At 37.5% G+C, this 19,273-nt stretch overlaps 3 protein-coding genes across 6 annotated transcripts in view; 2 read left to right on the top strand and 1 right to left on the bottom strand.

The window, feature by feature from the left end:
• Nucleotides 1-1,647: 1,647 nt before the first annotated feature.
• On the bottom strand, nt 1,648-9,919 carry LOC149041439 (uncharacterized). The gene is made up of 7 exons (XM_089214054.1): nt 9,588-9,919; nt 8,521-8,688; nt 8,153-8,284; nt 5,858-5,980; nt 4,988-5,143; nt 4,092-4,238; nt 1,648-3,620 (listed from the first exon to the last, which is right to left on the bottom strand). Exons 1-7 carry the CDS (start codon nt 9,642-9,644, stop codon nt 3,585-3,587), a joined length of 819 nt encoding a protein of 272 aa, XP_089070180.1. The 5' UTR covers nt 9,645-9,919; the 3' UTR covers nt 1,648-3,584.
• Nucleotides 9,916-14,173, top strand: LOC113668152 (centrosomal protein of 19 kDa). The gene is made up of 4 exons (XM_027184029.2): nt 9,916-10,154; nt 10,460-10,511; nt 12,842-12,917; nt 13,506-14,173. Exons 1-4 carry the CDS (start codon nt 10,079-10,081, stop codon nt 13,785-13,787), a joined length of 486 nt encoding a protein of 161 aa, XP_027039830.2. The 5' UTR covers nt 9,916-10,078; the 3' UTR covers nt 13,788-14,173.
• A 2,078-nt stretch (nt 14,174-16,251) lies between these two features.
• LOC149041438 (uncharacterized) overlaps nt 16,252-19,273 on the top strand; it is a 23,952-nt gene continuing 20,930 nt past the window's right edge. Inside the window, exons 1-2 of one of the 4 annotated variants that reach the window (XM_089214041.1) lie at nt 16,252-16,486; nt 19,088-19,137. In XM_089214041.1, the coding sequence (XP_089070167.1) occupies nt 16,386-16,486; nt 19,088-19,137 (151 nt within the window). In that variant the 5' untranslated portion in view covers nt 16,252-16,385. Of the gene's footprint in view, nt 16,487-18,889; nt 19,029-19,087; nt 19,138-19,225 lie in introns of those variants that run through there. The other 3 variants (XM_089214042.1, XR_016189000.1, XR_016189001.1) reach the window with 3 other exon arrangements.

Here is a 19,273-nt window from a genome sequence, read left to right as displayed (position 1 = left end):
ATCACCGAACAGAGTTCCTTATCCTCTGATTTTAAAAGCTTGTCTAACCGAGGATCACGCAGTGGATCAACTTCCTCCGTGTTAGACCCACTACTTCCGATTGAGATACACGGCCAGACGAAGAGTTCTTGAAGGACACTGTCCGCTCCGGAAAACTGTGCAACGTCGAAAACGATGCGATTCAGATGGCAGACAGACCAAATGACTTCCACACGTTTTGATGTGAATGATGCCGCCCTCTGCCAAGGCGAACCAACCAATCCTTGGTGGAATTCATTAGAGATCTTTGGCAAGGAATTCAGTTTTTCTAAGTAGTTCTTACAAAACAAAATAGCTCTCGCTGGATCGGCGTCGGCGTCTTCCAGGAGCGTAGCCATAATTTTAACATAGAAAGCTAAAATTATCTCCTTTATGTCCAACTTTGTATTTCCGAGGGCTTCCCCTGCTGCAAGGCGCGCATCAGCAAACCTCTTTTTGGTTACATCGCTCATCTCAACCTTTACTTTATAGAAGGTTGGTACCGCACTGCCGTCCAATTGGTCCACTCTCATTCTTTTCAGCGGTGGTTCAGCAGTATCGAAAGAAATGGATGTGAGTCCTTCCTTGTACAAGTCAATACTTGTTTTAAGAGGGGCTGCTCTCGCTGCCCTCAGTTCCGACTTGATTTCATCAAGCTCACCGGCAATCAAGCTACAAATGGTTTGGTCGATTGCATCTCCAGAATGTTGCAGCTTTGCCAAAGCGCGTTTTTTACCTTTGTTGAAAAGCATCATAGCAGTGGATTTAAAAACCATCATTACCACTGAATCCACCATATCGACCTAGTGAAGAAGAATTTACTCAAAAATGCGTGGCTAAGTCAAGAAAGGCCTTAGATGAAAATAAGCAATGGCTAGACGTGATCGCAAAGAAAACACCTATAATAATACACAACAAAAGACCACTTAAGACATGTATGACAACAGGAGGTCTTCGGATGAATAGCTAGTTGCCATGGAGACCTGGAGACCTTTGACAACCTTAATAATTGCGTTTAAAATTGTCGATTATTTGTTTTGAGTTGCAAAAAATTAAATGAACGTGAGAAAACAAACTAAAACAGGTTTAAGCGACATTGTCTGACGGTCTTTTTTAATCAAAGGATAGTTTTTATTCATATAAATCTTACTAGACACTCAATGACACCAAGAGGTTTGTGATGAACGCGGAACAAATATAAAACAGGATGGAACACGTTTGACCCTTGACTCGGTATCTATGCTTTCGCTGAACAAGTCATTGATAAGTCATTAACTGTAAAATCCTTTGTTTGGACCGAAAAACAACCAATTAGAAAACAATTACTGCTTGAAACGCGTTTCAATCACCGCACGCCTCTAAGTGACTAACCAAGAATTTCGCTGTATTTCACTCCCTTCGTCTCTCAAAGGTTTTTCTTAGTGAAATGAGTTGATGCGAGAGATATCGTTTCGGCTCTACATCTAGGAAATTTGCGAAATCTCTGCAGAGGGAGCTCAACATTTTCAGCTCAAAAACCCGCAAGTCAATATCTAACAAGTAATCTAAAAGTTTTCAATAGGGAACTTTTACGTTCCAATTTTGATGACACCCGGTTCTTTTGATTTAAGTGACCTGTATGAGAGATTTTGACATAAGAAACAGTTTATTGAGTTTTGCTTCAGGCAAAAACGCATTACATCACAAACACATCGTGCAACGACCAAGTGCTTCAGCTCAGGATGAATGTAATAGATCTCTTGGTAGTTTATACCGAGAGAACTTTTGAAATTCGTAAGTTAGCTTATAATCTTCTACTTTCGTTAAAACTGTAATCATATCTTCGTAATATTCAATAACAATGCAAATTCCTTGAGGCCCTAAAGTTAAGTGAATAATTTTCTTACATGTGTCATTGCATCTTTTGTTCCAGTGTTGAAGTGTTTAATTCCTTTTCGTGGTCAGCGCCTATCTCTTCGCTTTGTTTCACTCGGTTAAAGATCTTTTTTAGAACAATCCCTGAAATGACTTCCTGTTTTTTTGCTGCTCTTGATTTTTGTGTGCTTAAATTGAGACTAATAGGCCTCGGGTTGCATAAATGATCTCTAGATTGGAATGTGTTCCGGTTTTCTACGTTTCAAAACGTGCATCAAATCAGTTCAAACTAATTTTCCCTATTTGATGTTACCCTTTACCGTATTTTGTATTTACAGCCATAATCACTCGTTTTATGACTGAGAACCAAATGTTCCTTCCCTTTCGTTAAAAGAAGGGACTGCACACCGCAAGAGCTCTTTAAACGATACTCTCTTGATGATACCTGTCTGGGAACGAGTTTCAAATTATAACGTAGAATATTCGTAAATAAGTTGGATTTGAGTAGGGCCAGTAGTATTTTAATTCACTCGCGTTACTTAGTGACCTAACAAAAATTTATCTTCACAAGTCACAAAATGTAGATATCACACTAAGATACATCTCGTTGCACATTCAAGTTAACAAAACGTTTTCCAGATATGTTAAACGCAATGGAGTACGTAGTTTCCTACCTAAAAACAACACAATTATAGCTTTGCTCCCTCCTAGTGAAGCGCATCGACCAAAACATATTCGGCGTCGAAGGCTTTGTTTACTTTACATAACCACAACTATACTTAATAAGACGCCGATTACAAAATTCACCCGAGTGAGGAACAATCTGATATTAAGCTACATGGCAAGGACAAATAGAGGTCTTGTAGTGTATAGCAAGTATACTTGCTATGGAGAGCTGGCTGCATTCTGGCGTTACCGATTTCGATAACTTAGGAAAGAAATTTGATTTAATTATGTTTATTATTGATTTATCATAGATTCTCTTGTTTCGTGACACGGTCTGAAACGAATAGACCTTTGAGAACCCAAATAATTCGTTTAAAATTGGTGACTATTCGTTTTGAATTTTAAATCAACATGAGAATAGAAACTTAAGCGAAGGTTTTTCACCTATGAAATGGTTTTTATCCGAATAAATCTCACCATAAACGTGATGGCACCGAAAGTTCCGTAATCAACGTGGAGCAAATGTCAAACAGGATGGAAGAAGTTTGACTCTTGATCTGTGCATCTGTTTAACCATTCACTCAACTGCACAGAAAAATATCCTTTCTCGGCTGGAAAAAATTGCCCGTGAGAAATTTAAAAACATTGCTGCTTGAGAGGCGTTTAAAAGATTGCACACATCTTTGTAACAACTGAATTTTAGCAGTCTTTTCTTGTCTTTTAAATATTCCTTTGTGAAATGAGAAGATGTATGCACTTAGATTTCACCCTTACTTTCAGTACAAACCTGGATTGCTCAGTGTTTCACTTCTCGTGAAGACTTTAGTAATACTTAAAACTTGTTCACAATGGCAAGGGAAGGCAAATCATGCAGTACGCATGACCACCAAGTTATTTTATTTCCAACAAAGAGAAGGAGAGACATCATTTAGTCGTTTAATCAATTATGGAAGATTAAAAAAGCCTTCTGTTTGAATGTCCTGTTTTGTTTACGTGTTATCTTGGAAAATTATTTACTATTTGTATTTGGGCACAGTGAGATCATCCTATGTCCTCTTGCGTTTCAAAAATTCTTCACCTTCCTGAAGAGGAAGAAATTCAAATAAACTTTTAAACCCTTTAACTCCCAAAAGTGATTAACCTATAATTTCTCCCAGTATTATCTATACATTATCCAGTAAACAGGTATAAAGAATAATGAAACTTATCAGGCAGAAGTTCAGTGGTATCTTGATCTGGCACCAGATTCTCATAACTAATGAACAAAGAAATGTGTAGCAGCCAGAGGAGAGAGTTAACAATTATATCTTAGAAGTTATTCACCCATGCTCTCTTTTTCATGTGTATTTTAAGGTATATTGCAATATATTCATCACATTCACTGAGATACAAAGATAACTCGTTGAAAAGGGAGAAAATGAAATACGGCGAGACCAGCGCGATAAATTGTTACGAGAAGAGAGTCTTTTTTTTCCCCTTAAATTTGAGCCTTAGCTGCGTCTGTTATCATCCTAAAGAATGCTTGCGGTTCGCCTTTAAAAAGAATAAATTACCGCTTTCGTGACGTCCATAGTCCCAGCTCTTTTCAGGGGCGCGCGGTGAGGTTTGGTCGTCCCAGACTCTCGCTCGGCTTCACGAAGAACTGCTGTTTGGGACTGTAATTCAGCGCGTCCCTCCTCGCTGACAAATTGCTTGCCGATCTAAAATATAATAACAGAGCTAAGCCACGTTTCAAGAGTCATCGATGGATATTCTGGCCTTTATTTGCATGGTTGTTTGTGCGAGTTATCACTCGATTCGATTGGATCAGAAATTTGTTTGTTGAAGTGACCGTATGATAGTCGTTTTTGAAAAGACAAAGCCAATTTAAAACTAACAAGAGTAATTCTCTTCTTCTTCTTGACACCGAAGTAGGTAGGTGTCTCCAGATAAGTGGCTACGTAGGTAGGTGGGTAGATCAATAGGAGGGAAGGCAAAGTTTAAGTGCGGCACTAGTGTTTTTAGCATATACTAAAACAGTGAATAGCACTGAAGGCGCGCTCTGGTTAGTTACTCAAACTCCGAATATGCTTAGCTATTCACCTCAAGCAACTCGCACGGGATTTGCACCCTAAACTATTGCACACGTCAGAATAAATGAGTGAAAATCGTCTTTATGTGGTGTATCATTTCACTGTTTTTTTATATACTAAAAAAACTATTCATCTCAGTGTCGGTGCATTGCTTTAGCGGTGAATTTTTACCTCGCAGGTTTGGTTTGCGGCTCGATAAATATCTACCAATAGCCACCTTCGCTTCTGCCAATAGTTGTTAAATATTAATTGCTTCTTAAGGATAAGACTATGGATGGGTTAAATTAATTAAAATGGCTGAAAAAGTATACTGGCCGTCTTTTATACATGTATTATCATTTATGGAAGTCGATCGATTACTTTGCAATATTCCTTACCTCGGCTGTCTCTTTCATGGTCGTGTCACGCACAAGTGAAGGAATGCACTCATCATTATTTTCCTCATCCTGGGCTCTCGTATCGTCGTCATCTTCATCGTCTTTACCTCCTTCCTCTGACAGGGCCCCGGATCGTCGTAAGAATTCCTCTCCTTCCTGTTCAACAGTAAACAGATTTTCACTCGATTAAGACTTAGCTTATGCGTAAAGTGCTAAAAAGTAGCACCGTTGCCTTCAAAAGTTTTTGTTCGCAGTCTTAATGGTTGCTTTGATTTTTTTTTTTTTTACAAGAAAGCTTCTTTATCCAAAACTTGACACGTCATAATTGTCAAAAATAAAAACTTTTCAAGGACAGATTTTACAGTTAAGAAAAGGAGAGACAGAGATGACAAGTAAAACAAGCGCAAAATATTCTAAAATCACGTAAGACTTAAGAGGGACTCAGGATTTCAAGAAACAGGGGGAAATCGATCGAACGAAGTGATCACACAGCTGAAAACTTGAGCGGCAGTAATTATCACATTCGGAAGAACAGTTTCAAAAGTTACTAACTCTACTGCAAGTATTCGAATCGAAACTTTGCTCACTGACACCAAGAACAGTCCTTCATAGACTACCAAGACCTAAGCACAATTTAATTGACTGTCAGTTCCGGATTGAACCATACACTGAATCATCCTCGACAAAAATTCATAGCAGAGCCTCTTCTTGCCCCTTCCCCAAAACATTACTAACATTTCCTACGGCATCTGCTATCGGCTAAGTCTCTTCACTTTTTCTCTGGCAGGGTAGCAGATCGAACACACAGCTGGATAAGTCAGGCATCATGAAAATGTCACAACGTTTTTCACAGTAAAAACTAGGGTTTACCTTCACTGTTACATTGATTGTTGAGTCTCGTTGTAGCTTGGGACGAGATGGTGTGTCTGCTGAGCCTTCTTCTAGTTCATTTTCGTTTATTTCCCCTGTCCGTTGCAAGAACTCCTGGCCCTCCTAAAAACAATATCGGAGGGACAAAAGACTATCAAAGCCAAAATATACTGGTAATCAAGATTACATTAGGTGATAGAACTTCATGTAAAATCGAAAATTATAGCAGTTGATATATTTTTTTTTTTCAATTCGTCCTTTGTATTGCGTGTTGATCCTGTCCATCTTTAAGAGACTTCTGTTAGGAAGGGAGAGACCTTCCCCACCCAAAAACTTGTCTGAATCGTACTGCTCAATGTTCATTGATGCGTTTTGTAATTCCCAGTCCCAGTGCCCGCAGTCCGATTATACCCACAAAAAAATAGGCCAACACCAATTCTTCTCTCACGGATTCAGGCTCTAACCTATCCTTGTTCAATCTTGGCGTATCTGGGCGACTGCCCACCAACCCCTCCCCTAACCCAACATTAACCTTAACTTGTTGTCAATTGACTGTTGTCGAGTTAGGGGAGGGGTAGGTAGGCAGTTGCCCAGATACTAATATTGATCCCAGTATTTTTATTAAAATAAATAAAAAGGTAGGAACTGCGCTGAACTTCAGGACGAGAGGTTCGAGTTTGAGACTTGGTCATGTGAAAGTGCTGTGTCCTTGAGCAAGACAGGAGTATGGATGGGTACTAGTGAACTGTAAAGGAAATCTGACGAAATGCTGGAGGGTGATCTGGGACGGAATAGCATCCCATCCAGAAGGGAATAGCAATGCCCCTGGTCACTTCATGCTAAGGAAACTGGGCTAAGCTCCAACCAAATGAGTCACTTGGCTCAATTGCTACCTCAACATTCTACCTTTGGCATTATTACATCTTTCCTTCAAGCTGAAGGTAGTTTTGCACTTTGCAAAACTCAATGATTCAGCACACAAACGAAGCCTGGATAAAATTTTAAGAAAGCTGTTAAGATTTGCGACACAGTCTTTTGACGTGTGGCTTCCTGAACCTTCTATGAGGTGATTCAGTAGGGAGGGGGGTTACCTTAACGGCGACGTCAATAGTGGAGTCACGCTGAAGCTTGGGAATATGGCGTTTACGTCTTCAACGGTGCGAGTTGAAGTCTCATCGACGGTGGGAAGCTTTCTTTAGTAAGAGCAATTCTTTATGAAAAATCGTACTCAAGATACTTTGGCAAAAAACTTCTCACTTACATGCAGTTATTAATGAAAAATCGTTGGCATAAAATTTCCCTTAATCTCCTTCTCCTCTTTCCCCTTACATGATATGTCACGCACCCCTTTCCCCTAAAAAAAAAAGCTCGTTTCGTGACATTCCAGAGGACAGCTATAAAGGAGACGAAATTTTCTGTAAAAACTTTTCTAGACAAGTTACATTGTTAACCACAGAGACAAACAAACTTGTCATTTGTTTTTTTTGTCTTCACTCAATTTGGTAAAAGTTTCTTGTGACACTTGCTAGTGTGCAAACTGTGTGATTAACTCTTCAACTCCCATAAGTAACCAAGACAGAATTTCTCCTTACAATATCAAAACAATATCAATTAGACAAGTATGTAATGAGACTGAATTAATATAAAGTATCAACCAGGGGAATGTTATTCCCAATACCGAATTCTCCAAAGCAACATCATTAGAATTGTATGAAAAATTAATAATAAGATCGTGAGAGTGAAAAGGTTAAGCGAATGTAATATTAGTTCGTGATGTGACTGATGTCCAAATGAGAATGTGTCACGCCACAACTAACTACCAAAAAAAACCCCTTCGAACTGGCTGAGTAACAAATCCATGTTTTTTTTTTTTATTCAAACACAGTGCATTTCCTGTCATTTATTAACGAAACATATGTAGTTGAACTTTATTTCCCTCACTTTCACGCATACATTCTTGTCTCAACGTAGTAATAATAATAATAATAATAATAGTAATAATAACATTTATTTATACCGCGCAAATTCAGTATGGAGTAACGTAACGCATTCTGATTTTAACCCTTCTCACCCTATGTCATTATGCATATTCTCCATACTGTTCTTTATACATTTCCTAAGGTGCTGACAAGGAGATTTTTTTAACTGATCAAAAGCTTCTTTTATTGGTAATCCTTTCCTTCATGCTCATGACCGTAATGTTTGATTCAGGGGTAATATTGTATGGAGAAATTAGATGCTAGTCTCTCTTAGGGTTTAAAGGGTTAATTGCCATGAAGCCTTTTCAGGAAATACCTTTGCTGTGACCTCCATGGTTGAAGCACGTTTCACCTTTGGGGTTTCTTGGTCTTCTTCTGATGAATCGGCCGGGGTCCTATCAGGAGAGTCTGCAGAGTATCCTTCTCTTTCAAGAAATACTGCTCCTTCCTAAGCATGAAGAAGAAACTTGCAAGTGTCAGTTGGATGCGCACTAACATTAATCCTTTGAGAGAGCACAACAGAATGTAAAAGTCAGAATTTTGAATGAAATTCTAGATAATTTCGCGAATGGCATACGTCTAGGGATTCTTTTTTTTCCCGTTGAACGGGAATAGAAGGTTTTTTCCTATTTTCCCTATCTTCAGTACTAAGTTGGCGAGCGATGCACATCTCTGTGTTTTTACCTTAGCTGTCTCAGCCATCGTTGACTGTCTCTTGAGCCGTTTAGGAGTAGTTTCAATGTCATCATTATCCAGTTCCTCTTGTTTCTTATCATCATTGTCTTGTGCACCAAGTCCATACTTCACTGATGGACTTTCAATGCCATGTCTTGCCAAGAACTCGGCGCCCTCCTATTGAACGACAAAGAAAAACAAGCGAGTTATTTTAGACATGAGAATGATCCAGGCTGAGGTAACAGTGTAAAGGGTTGTGGCAAAGGGTTAACACAGGGGTTTATGAATGACGCGTGATTAAGCCCATAATGAATTCGTGATGCGTGAATTTTACAAACAGGAAAGGCAAAGAAATGTGAGATTTGTAGTTTTCCTTATAAATTCGTGACGCATGAAATACTGTTTAAATTGCACGTGACGCGTGATTTTTTCTTAAATTCGCGCATGAAACAGGATAAGGACCCCTTCTTTACTACCTTCAGCGTAGCACATTCATTTGCTGAAAGAACTTAAAAACCTTATCCTAAACATATCTACAAATATATGGTCGATTTCCTCTGCTCCTAAGATTTAAAACACGAATACACACACGAAACGAAGCCTATTACAAGCTGGCACATAGCAGCTGCAGTTATAAGCTCACAATCGTCAGTTTCTCTTCCACTCAGTCTCAATCTATGCTGATATCACCCCTCCCCTTCCGTCCTCCTGAGTGAAGGAAAGTAAATAGATAAAAGCCGAACCGCACACACGGTCGCAGAGGTCGATTCTCAGTGACCACAGGGTACGGGAAATACGTGGGTCATAGCATGTATCAGTGCGTCCACTCCAATGGCGCTTTTTCGCGGCATCAAAGAAAAATACTGGAGCTTGACTAACTCGAACGCTGATTTTAATGAGAGTAAAATACCTCGGTAATGTAAAGCCCATGTCTGTCATGAAAGCAAATACGCGAAAAAACACGCGTCGAAGTAAGCTTGCAACAGCTTTAAACATAGACCTGTCACATAAAATAATTTTTAAGATCGATTTAAGAGGATCGGAATTCGTGGATTTGTATCAAAATTTTCACTCACCTCAGCTGTTTGCTGCATCGTGCCAGCGCGCGATAGTTTTGGTCTCTTTGAAGCCATTTTTCCAAGATGTGACTAACCTCAGTGAATCTCGCCTCATGCGTGACAAGAATGAACCAGCGTGGCGCCAGCTAATTACGTTGCGCTGACATTAAGATCAACGCCCGCTTCCTTAGCAGTGTTTCTTATGCCTTTAGCATGCAAGCTTTTAAATATGTAGTTTTTAATGCTGATCATAAAAATTGCGTTAGTTTTACGAAAGTCATGCCTGAACTTGTCTTGTTTACTTCTGACCGGAAGTTTCCCAGACAACCTCGAGCACGCGCCTTCATTCAAGGGCAATGAACAGACGAATACCTCAGAATTTTATGCGCGATCTTAGGTTGTTTAGCATGTCTGCTGATTTGTAGATCGCTGGCTCGGTTCAGCCAGCACGGCAAGAGACAAACAAACAAAGTATGTGTAGGGCACAGAAAAGTTGAAATAGGTTTGAGATGTTCACACCCCGCAAGTGCGGTGTTAAGTTCGAACCTCCAACGCTGGTAGTTTACTATGAGGTCAATCTTTCAGGTGTGTAGAGTGAAAATGATTTGGTACAGTGCACCATTGAAGGTTCAGTGTAACTTGGTTTATTAAAAACTCTTGACGGTAGAAACTGATTTTAAAAACAGTATTAGCTGTTATGGGACATTTACTATTCTTTTACATCAAGGGCTACGATTGTATTTACTGTTCTCAGTCATAAATCGCCTGTGATATCAGAAGGTGACGTGAACCCTCATGGCATAAAAGCGACTGACAAGTTTTTCATTGCTCTAACAGTTTGTGCATGTGGGTGCAACTGAGGTTTTAAAGCTTAATTTTTTTCGTTCAAGGAAAAATACGCAAGAGATCAATGCCATTAAGGAAGTTAAGTAAAGATTCAAGGTAAGTATCTAAAATAGACTGTGGACCTCTTCATTCAACCTACATGTAAGCTACATTTTGTACACATCACACAAGAGACCCTACATGTAGGTGTATGAACACATGTAACAATCTTTTTAAAAAATGATAAATGCAATCTTAGCTTATTAGGTTTAGTTGGAGATTTGGAAAAAGTTAATGATAAAGTCTGCACTTAAATGAAATTGCTCTATCCAGTGAAAGCTAATCCCAGTTTCTGTAGCATGGAACAACCAGGAGTGCTACTACCCCCCTGAGTAAGATGCTAGTCCATGGCAGGGTACTATCTCCTCCCCCTCCAGTATTTTGATAGGCTTCCTTGACAGTTTCTGTAACCCAATTATACTCCTGGGTGGAATGAAGAATCATACCATTGAAGAGTCTTGCTTAAGAACACAATTCATTGACCACAGCTTGGTCTTGGTCCAGGACCTCTAAAATGGGAGTCCAGCACACTAACTATTGGCCACCACATGTTCCCCTAACAGTTTATAATTACACGTTTTTACTCCTGAGTGAAAAAGACACTATGATAATTAACTGTCTTGCCTAAGTGTACATATTATGGTGAGACTATAGGGCATGAGGCCCACTCTTAAGGCCTATTTACACGGCACGACTTTGTCGCATGCGACAAGCTTACGACAGGCCTACGACATGACTTAAGAGTCGTAAGCGAGTTGTAGGTTTGATTTACACGAAACAATTCGTGTCGTAAGCCTGTCGTAAGCTTGTCGCATGCGACAAAGTCGTACCGTGTAAATAGGCCCTTAGGCACACTCCTTTACCAGCAGGCTGACCACCAGGCCATTCTGACCCTCATGCTGTTTGTATAATTGCTGCAGTGCTATACTGCGGCATATCTTGCTACAATCACCTCACCCACAGTGATTCTAGCAGGATGCTAAATGGCTGCTTTATGTTTTGTCAATGTTACCACAGTAGTGATACATGCAATAGAAGAAAATAAAATTCTGAAGAGAACACTAAGTTTGGTGTAATACTTTTCAAAAGAGAGCTATGAAGTTTTTGCCAAATGAATTAGGTAAACATTGAATTAAATGAAATTCTATTGGAAACTGGCTGCTTATCTAGATACAAGTAACTGGCTGCTTATCTAGATACAACAAGAATGAAAGAATGGTTTCAACAACACAGCAAAAGCACCTTTCAATAACAGTTTAAAAGCACCTGAGCAATAATAGCAAAACAATTATTTGCCTCAGGCTCAGTGAATATGGTTAAATATTCAATATTGCTTGATTTCATGCAATTGTTTACAATGTTTTATTTTCTGCAAGGGATCAGTATCTAAAATGAATAATCATGTCATATTTATGTCTCCACAAATTAATGTTTTTAAAAATGGAAAACATTCCATGGATTTCAATTTGGCTTTTAGTAAGTTTAAATAAGCCCCATCATCTGTCTTGAAACCCTGGAAATAAATAATCCTATAATGTAGGTATTTATTTAGAGCTGTCTGGCTATGTTAGTTTTTCCTCTTCACTAGCATCTCCTTAGTTGTTATATTAATATCTACAGCTGTCTCTATTTTCAACCAAAAAAGTTCAAGTTAGTTATTGGAGTGACTTCAAAAATTTTTTTGCACAGTACCTCTATTTCAGAGGATGACATATCATTCTTTACAGTCATATCACCCATAATAAACCACAGCTTCAGGTCGCGTTTGTTACGTTTGCATTATGGTGATGATTATTGTTGATTGAATGAAAATACAAATGAAGCCAATAAAATGATCATTTGACATTGGTATTCCATTATAATGCCATTTACCACTTTAGGGTAATGGAGTGCATATAATATGCCATGGTAAATACACTGTTGAACAGGCTAAAAATACAGACAGAATTGATCTGAATTATCTTTTATTTCTTTCTTGTTTATTAAACATGGTTTTTCAGCTTTTCAGCCACAAACTTCAAAGCCAACAATAATTTTTTTGGTCATCAAGAACACTAAAAAATGTGTTGTTTTCTTTTTTTTTTATGCATGCCTGGTGTGATCATATGGTACTCAGATAGATTGTACAAAATTTTGAAAACTAAAAGCCAGAAAACTAGAAAATGATCTAAGTGTAGAATAATAAATTCTGTATCATTGCTTGTCTTTTTCCTCACCACTGTGGGCCTCAGAGAAAGACTCTACAACTCACATAATATCAGCATGTATTATATACTAAACCATTGAACAAGGTATATTAATTTATATATTAACTATGTCCACAAGGGATGGTCAACCGGGTGTATTTATGAAAATAATGGATGAATGTCTATCTTTGTTTCTTGTAGTATATCAGAAGTGGTGAATGATTTAAAGGAAAGCTCAAAGCATGCTAAATATTTAGAAAACATCTCAGCCAAACAGGTAGTGCATTTTATTTACCATAAATGTACTTAATAAGCAATTTATTTAACCCTTTAAATCTTAAGTGTGACCATCATCTAACTTCTTGTTACAGTAACACTGAATCATTCATTAAAATCATCAGTCAAAATTCAAGAAATGATCACCTATTGCTTTGTGTTTTAAACAAATCCTTATTGTTAGTACCAAAGGAAAGTATAGACAAGAATATGGATACTGATGTTAGGGTGTAAAGGTTTAGGTATATTTCTATAATGTGGTTTCATTGTATTCATTTATTGTTACTGAACTTTGTCATTGATTTGTCATTGCTATGTTTCTTTGCTTTAAATTGAGTTTTAATTATGACCTTCTTTACCATGTAGTCCACAGACAAACATTTTGTGTATACTTTTACATAAAATGGAGAGCATTGTGTACATGTAAGCAATGTTATATCATATTATTTCATGTTATGCTATGTAACATGTCTGCAGTGTTGTGTACTTTTATTTTGCTGTGGGGTTATATCTTGTCATGTCAGTTTATCTCATGCCAGGTTATGTGATGATAACAGCATTACTAAAATATTTATTTCAAACTTTTCAGCTTGAGAATCTGCTCACAAGAATCCAGAACAACATGGAAGGGATTGATACTTTGCCATTTTTAAACCCATCGACTAAAAACACTGACCATTTTGAAGACCTTAATAAACTGGATGACTATGAACTTGATAAGAGAAAAGCTGACATGGATAAAGATTTTGAAAAGAACAGACTTAGACCTGGAGATGATGGCTTTGTATATGATAAAGAGGTGGATTTTACTGCAGGAAAAATGGAATCAGGATGGGATGATGAAGATGAATATTCTGATCCAGATTTCTAAGTTATTGTTTTGTTAAATTATACACCATTTCAATTGTTTTTTAATTTATAACAGGATGTCCTACTTTATTATAGGGTGCATTTTCTCCTAATATTCCATGGTGAATTTTGTATTTATAATAGTTGCATTGCAGCAGGTACGCAATGTTTATCATGAATTTTGCCCTCTGAACATGAAAAAAAATTGTAAATTTTTGAAAATGTTGGGTTCCAATAAGATATTCCCTCCCTTTAGCATGTCCCCTTGCAAGAAAAGAGCAACAGAAAAAAAATGGTCAGTAATTATTTGAGATGATTGGTTTTATCTTCTTTAATTTTTGTACTTCTGCATAGTGCCATTCACCAGAATGATTGAAGCACTAATAAATAGAATTACTCACTCACTTACATACCTGCTTATATACTTGTTTACCCACTTATCTACTTGTTTACTTTGAATAACACATTCCCTTGTGAAATGCCACTATGATTTTCCAGTGATATTCCAGTGATATTTCCAGTTCCTCAAAAATCGTGATCACTTTATAACTGACAATGTAATCGGACCTTCAAGTAGACCTTTCAAATGAATCTCTCAAAGAGTTTTGCGGATTGTAAAGTGCATGATAGTGTCTACAAATAGGTCAAGTTGGAGAATTGCCCCCACCCCCCCTTCTTCTCATGTAAAGCCACACAACTGTAAGAAGTTTGACTTTTTCAAGTGAAATTCACTTTGTGGTTGAGAATTAACCAAATAGATTGTCACAACTCATGAATTGCATTACACCAGACAATTATTAGAGTAACTGCTATTACTCAACAGGGGAAATAGAAAGGTACCAATCTCTCTTATTTGCAAATAAATTTCTGAGTCTTTTTTAATTAACATAATTTAAATTCATAGTTAAAACTATTGCTTTTAATCGCCCCTTCTAGACTTCTTTCATAATCCCAGGCCTAATTGCTAGTCTTGAACAATTGTGTAGAATGGCCTTTTGGCCTAAAAAAACAAAGTGCTTGCAAACAACAGCATTTTCACATTAAAGTGAGACCATGACAGCATAAGGTAGTTCTTTGAGTAAGCACCTAGGAGCTTAAAATATTTGGCCAAAAGTAGAGGTGCTTATAGGAAGAAGGGTGCTTAATCAAGGGGGCCTCTTTTGAGAAACAATTAACTTGTCAGTGATTCTATTGTACTTGAAGCTTAGAAAAGTTATAAATAAGGTGGTAACAGAAACAAGTTTTCCACTTGTTTGATATTATGGCCTAGGGGGTGGGTACTTATTGAGGGGAGGGTGCTTCTTCAAGGAAATATGGTTTCTGCATCCACAAAAAAAATAACAGCTATCACCAACAGAGTTAAAGAGGTCTTTTTTTCTCTTTTTCCCTATCATAGGTTTAATTAATTTCTGTTTTTTTCTCTTATGTTCAAAATGACAACTCTGATGTCACCTTGCTTACTTTTAAAGGTTTTCCTCTACATATTCTTTCATTAGCATTAAGTAAGAAGGGTTTCTTCTCTCTCGTTTTCGGCATACAGTTAACACTGCATGTAGGGGATACACCCCACTCCCCTAAAAATGCTGTAAGCCACTCCTTTAGATAGTTGTGCTCGCCTTTTTTTTGAATTCACATAGCTGGAGGAAGTAAATAAGATTTTCTCTAATTTTGGGAAAATTCTCTATTTGCACAGTTGAAATATTAAAGGAAAACTGAACGTCTCATAACTGGGATTTTTGATATTGCAAACATGCGGTTGAAGTGATTGATGGTACCTAGTATTAACCAGATGTTTCCCAAAACAGGGGGTTTAGAAATATAAAGAAGTTGTGATTTCTTCGTTTCAATCAAGCAATCGGTTTGGCTCACTCTCAACAACGTAATTACGATAATGGACTCCTGAAATAATGAAATGAAAATAGTAATAATGGAGCCGATTCCACCAAACCAGAATCATATAGCTTTGTGCTATAAATGTTCCTGAGAAATCATAGTAGCAATTTTTGCCTCGCCACACATCTTGCGTGTTCCCGATCAATTACTAGTGCAATTTTATTCTTATTCAGTGAATAGACACCACGTTTCCCCCGCTAACAAACGCCGTACTTTCCCTGCAAACATATTTTAATCCCCCTCCATTTTACTGAAAAATGCCTCCCTGCATGCTAGTATGTAATACTTTCCATGTGTGAAGTTTGTACTATGCTACATGCATTTGAAGGCTTCTGCGCGAAGCAATCTCTTTCTTCGCTACATTTTTGTGCGTGACAATACCGCTCTTTGATGTCAGTAAAGAATTGCTCAGTGGTTCATTCAAAATCCGAGGGCTTTATGGAGATTTTGAGATATCATATTCAAATTTTCAAAAAAATTGATTCAATACAGTTCCTCGAAATGACAATGAAAATTGGCACTTTCGGCCGATGTTAGGCTTGTCGCGCGCTTGTCTTTGATTTCCCGCGTTTCCGCGCGGAAGTTGTTGAAGACTGAAAACGAATGACGGAATGTAACATGGCGTGACCGCAAAGTCTTTTGAGAAAACTCTAAGACCAAACTCTGAGCGTGAAAAGCCCTTTGATATTTCGTGGCTTTAAAGGAGTTTTTGCTCTCGTATTTTTGAATGGTAAAAAAATGTTTTCAGAGGCTGCAAAACGCCGTGGCTCATAAAAACCCACACGCTACCAAGCACAACAAACTGGAAGACAGCGTGCGAAACTTAAGGTAGAGCTTAAACTGAGCTTAAATTTTCACTATTATCGTTTTCACTGTTTCTTTTTTTCGATTTTACTCCCTGGTAAGTTTTTGACTCGGTTAGACCAGGATTTTGATTGAAGGGGTGAGTGGAACAGAGCCAGTGAGTGTATTTGATGCAGCGTCAACTTCTCCTTTTGTTTCTCAAGGAAATGTTGTAAAATTTGGAGGGAGAATCTAGCGGTCAGTCGGGTTAACCTAACGTTTTGTTTGGCATGCATCCTTTCAAGTATTCTGATATTCTTATGTACTTATATGTAGGAAAATTAAATTTATATTATAAGCTGAATCCTATACAAACGTTGATTGGTTCCTACACATACCTATGATCTATCAGAGGACAGATGCAAACATGACATCATCATGAACAACAATTTGCCTTTTTAACGTAGAAAACAAATTAGATTTTATGCTGCCATGAGTCTGTACACTGATCCATGTAGACTATGTAACACTTAAAAATGCAATAAGAACATCAGTGACACACTCAACTGTGCCTTATGCGCCACTTTCAATTGTGATCTATTACTGAACAGCAGGGCCCAGTTGTTCGAAGGCCAATCAGAGCTAACCCAGGGTTAAATTTTAATCCAAGTTTCTTCATTTCTTCGATCAAAAGTCTTTTAGGAAAAAATTTTCACTATTAATAGAACATCCAATGATCAAATTGTAAGCAAAAAGATTTGAACTGAATTTTCTTTTAAAGCTTTCAGACCTGAAATAAAATTTCACACTAACCCTGGGTCACCTAAACCCAGCTTTGAACAACCTGAGGTGGACGTTTAGCAACATTAAATGTATTTGATAAATATATCGTATGGTCTCATTACACCAGGTGTGAGTGGGGCCATTTTATTGCCGTAAATTTAATTAAAACAGTGCATTACATGGAAATTGTTTTACAGACTTGGGTGGTTAAGGTCGTTAAAGTTATGAGGCAGTTCATAGTTTGAGTATAAATTTATGGGGTTGGAATGTACACTGACTAATGAAAAAATTATTTTGATATCACACCCTTGCTATGATCAATATAAATGAAGTAGTTAGTACTCTGAAGTTCTACTATCAATTGCACTGTGAGTCATAATTTTTGAAGACATGAGGGGTGAAATGTAAGAATATACAGACCTTCTGATAATAACTAAGCAAAAAATTTACATTTATTTTGTGCAAACAATTTGCATCTTTCAAAGAAGGAAGTTACCCTGAGTAGTTATTTTGGAAGTGGCAATGTTTGATGATGTTAATCACTCATGATTTTATTGAATGTGAGTTCAGCACAGCAACTGACCTTGTTGTGGGTCCATGATTGGCCAGGAAAATTGGAGGATGTACTTATATGCATCATGAAAAATTATTGCCCAAGGAGGCATTGTTGATATTTTTATTATTTTTATGATTATCTTTATTATTATTATTATTATTTGGCAATGTTCAGTTCACATTATAAAGTAAAGTTTTAACTGTTAAGAGCTTTTGGCAAAAATTCAGTTAACTGTGTTTAGCAAGAAAGCAACTCTTTAAGGATACAAACAGAGGGAACTGATGTTATCTCATAAAAATGTAAATAAATTGTTGCACCCTGATTTGCTTTTTGGGGCAAATTGCACCATTTGCTCTTTTTTCCAGTTTACTCTAAAAGGACTTTTTCTAAGATGAAAGGAGTGGTAAAAAATAATTTGGTTTTATCAACTGAGCTGATAATGTAAATTGGCCTTTGTAAAGAGTTTCTATAGCTGATGTTTCAAGCATAAGCCCTTCTTCAGAGGGAATGGAAAAGGGCTGTGGCTTGAAACATCAGCTTCAGAAACTCTTTACAGTGGCAATTTTACATAATCCATCAAGTAAAAAGAAAGAAAAAAATTGATGTTAACATGCTGCATGAGCTCTAGGAGTGAGGCATTTGAAAAGTAGGGACTAAAAGTTAAGCCCAAGAGTTTGACCTTGGACGGCTGAGTAGTTTACCAGGGGTGCAAACAGGTGATATATACCAATGTTATGAAACTAAACCATCTCAAAGTTCTAGGCACTAACAAACTGGAAATCTACAAAAAGTTTCAGTAAGGATGAGTCTCATTAGCAAAACTCCCAAGAAGATGATTAGAAATGGCAGGCTAGTAATAGAACCATTGGAGAATGAGTTTGACCATTTGTGTGCTTGTAATTTGCCTTCAGGGACCATGTAGCAATTTGCAAATCTCATATCTGACCCTTGATTTACGCTGAGCTCAGAATATGGAGCTAAGGATTTTTACACTAAGAAATCAAGTGAGGTGGGCTGCCGGTCACAGTCCTCATAGAACTAAATGAGCAGCAGTTGCAAATTTTTCAAAAAATTTAATCAACAAATGATAAATAAGGCTTTCCCCAAAGCAGGTTGGCAGAATTGTCAGAACTTCCTTCCAAGATACAAGAGCTTCAAACACTTCAGTCACTCCAGTTTCAGCAAACAAATTAGGGGAAACCACAGCACTGACTAACTTTTTTGAGATAAGTATTCATTTTTTAAATAAAATACAAGTTATTGTGCAGTCCTAGCAGTTGAGGCAGATAATTTGTTTTTGATTTCAGGCTTTATCTCAAAGCTTCAAATGAATTTCTTGGCCTATTTCAACCTGTAGGTAAGAAATATGATTTTGGGGATAGTGCAGGTTTGTTCAGGAAACTGGAATGTCCTGATTGGGTTTACTGATTGTGGACTTTGTGCAAGAGATGGATGACTAAAAGCTGACCCTTAGAGGCATTGGTTTCACCCAA

This window comes from Pocillopora damicornis, chromosome 8 (assembly GCF_964200805.1).
Source record: "Pocillopora damicornis chromosome 8, jaPocDami1.2, whole genome shotgun sequence".
Taxonomy (NCBI): Eukaryota; Metazoa; Cnidaria; class Anthozoa; order Scleractinia; family Pocilloporidae; genus Pocillopora; species Pocillopora damicornis.
The sequence above is the reverse complement of the archived record's forward strand: the minus strand, read 5'-3'. Positions and strand labels throughout refer to the sequence as shown.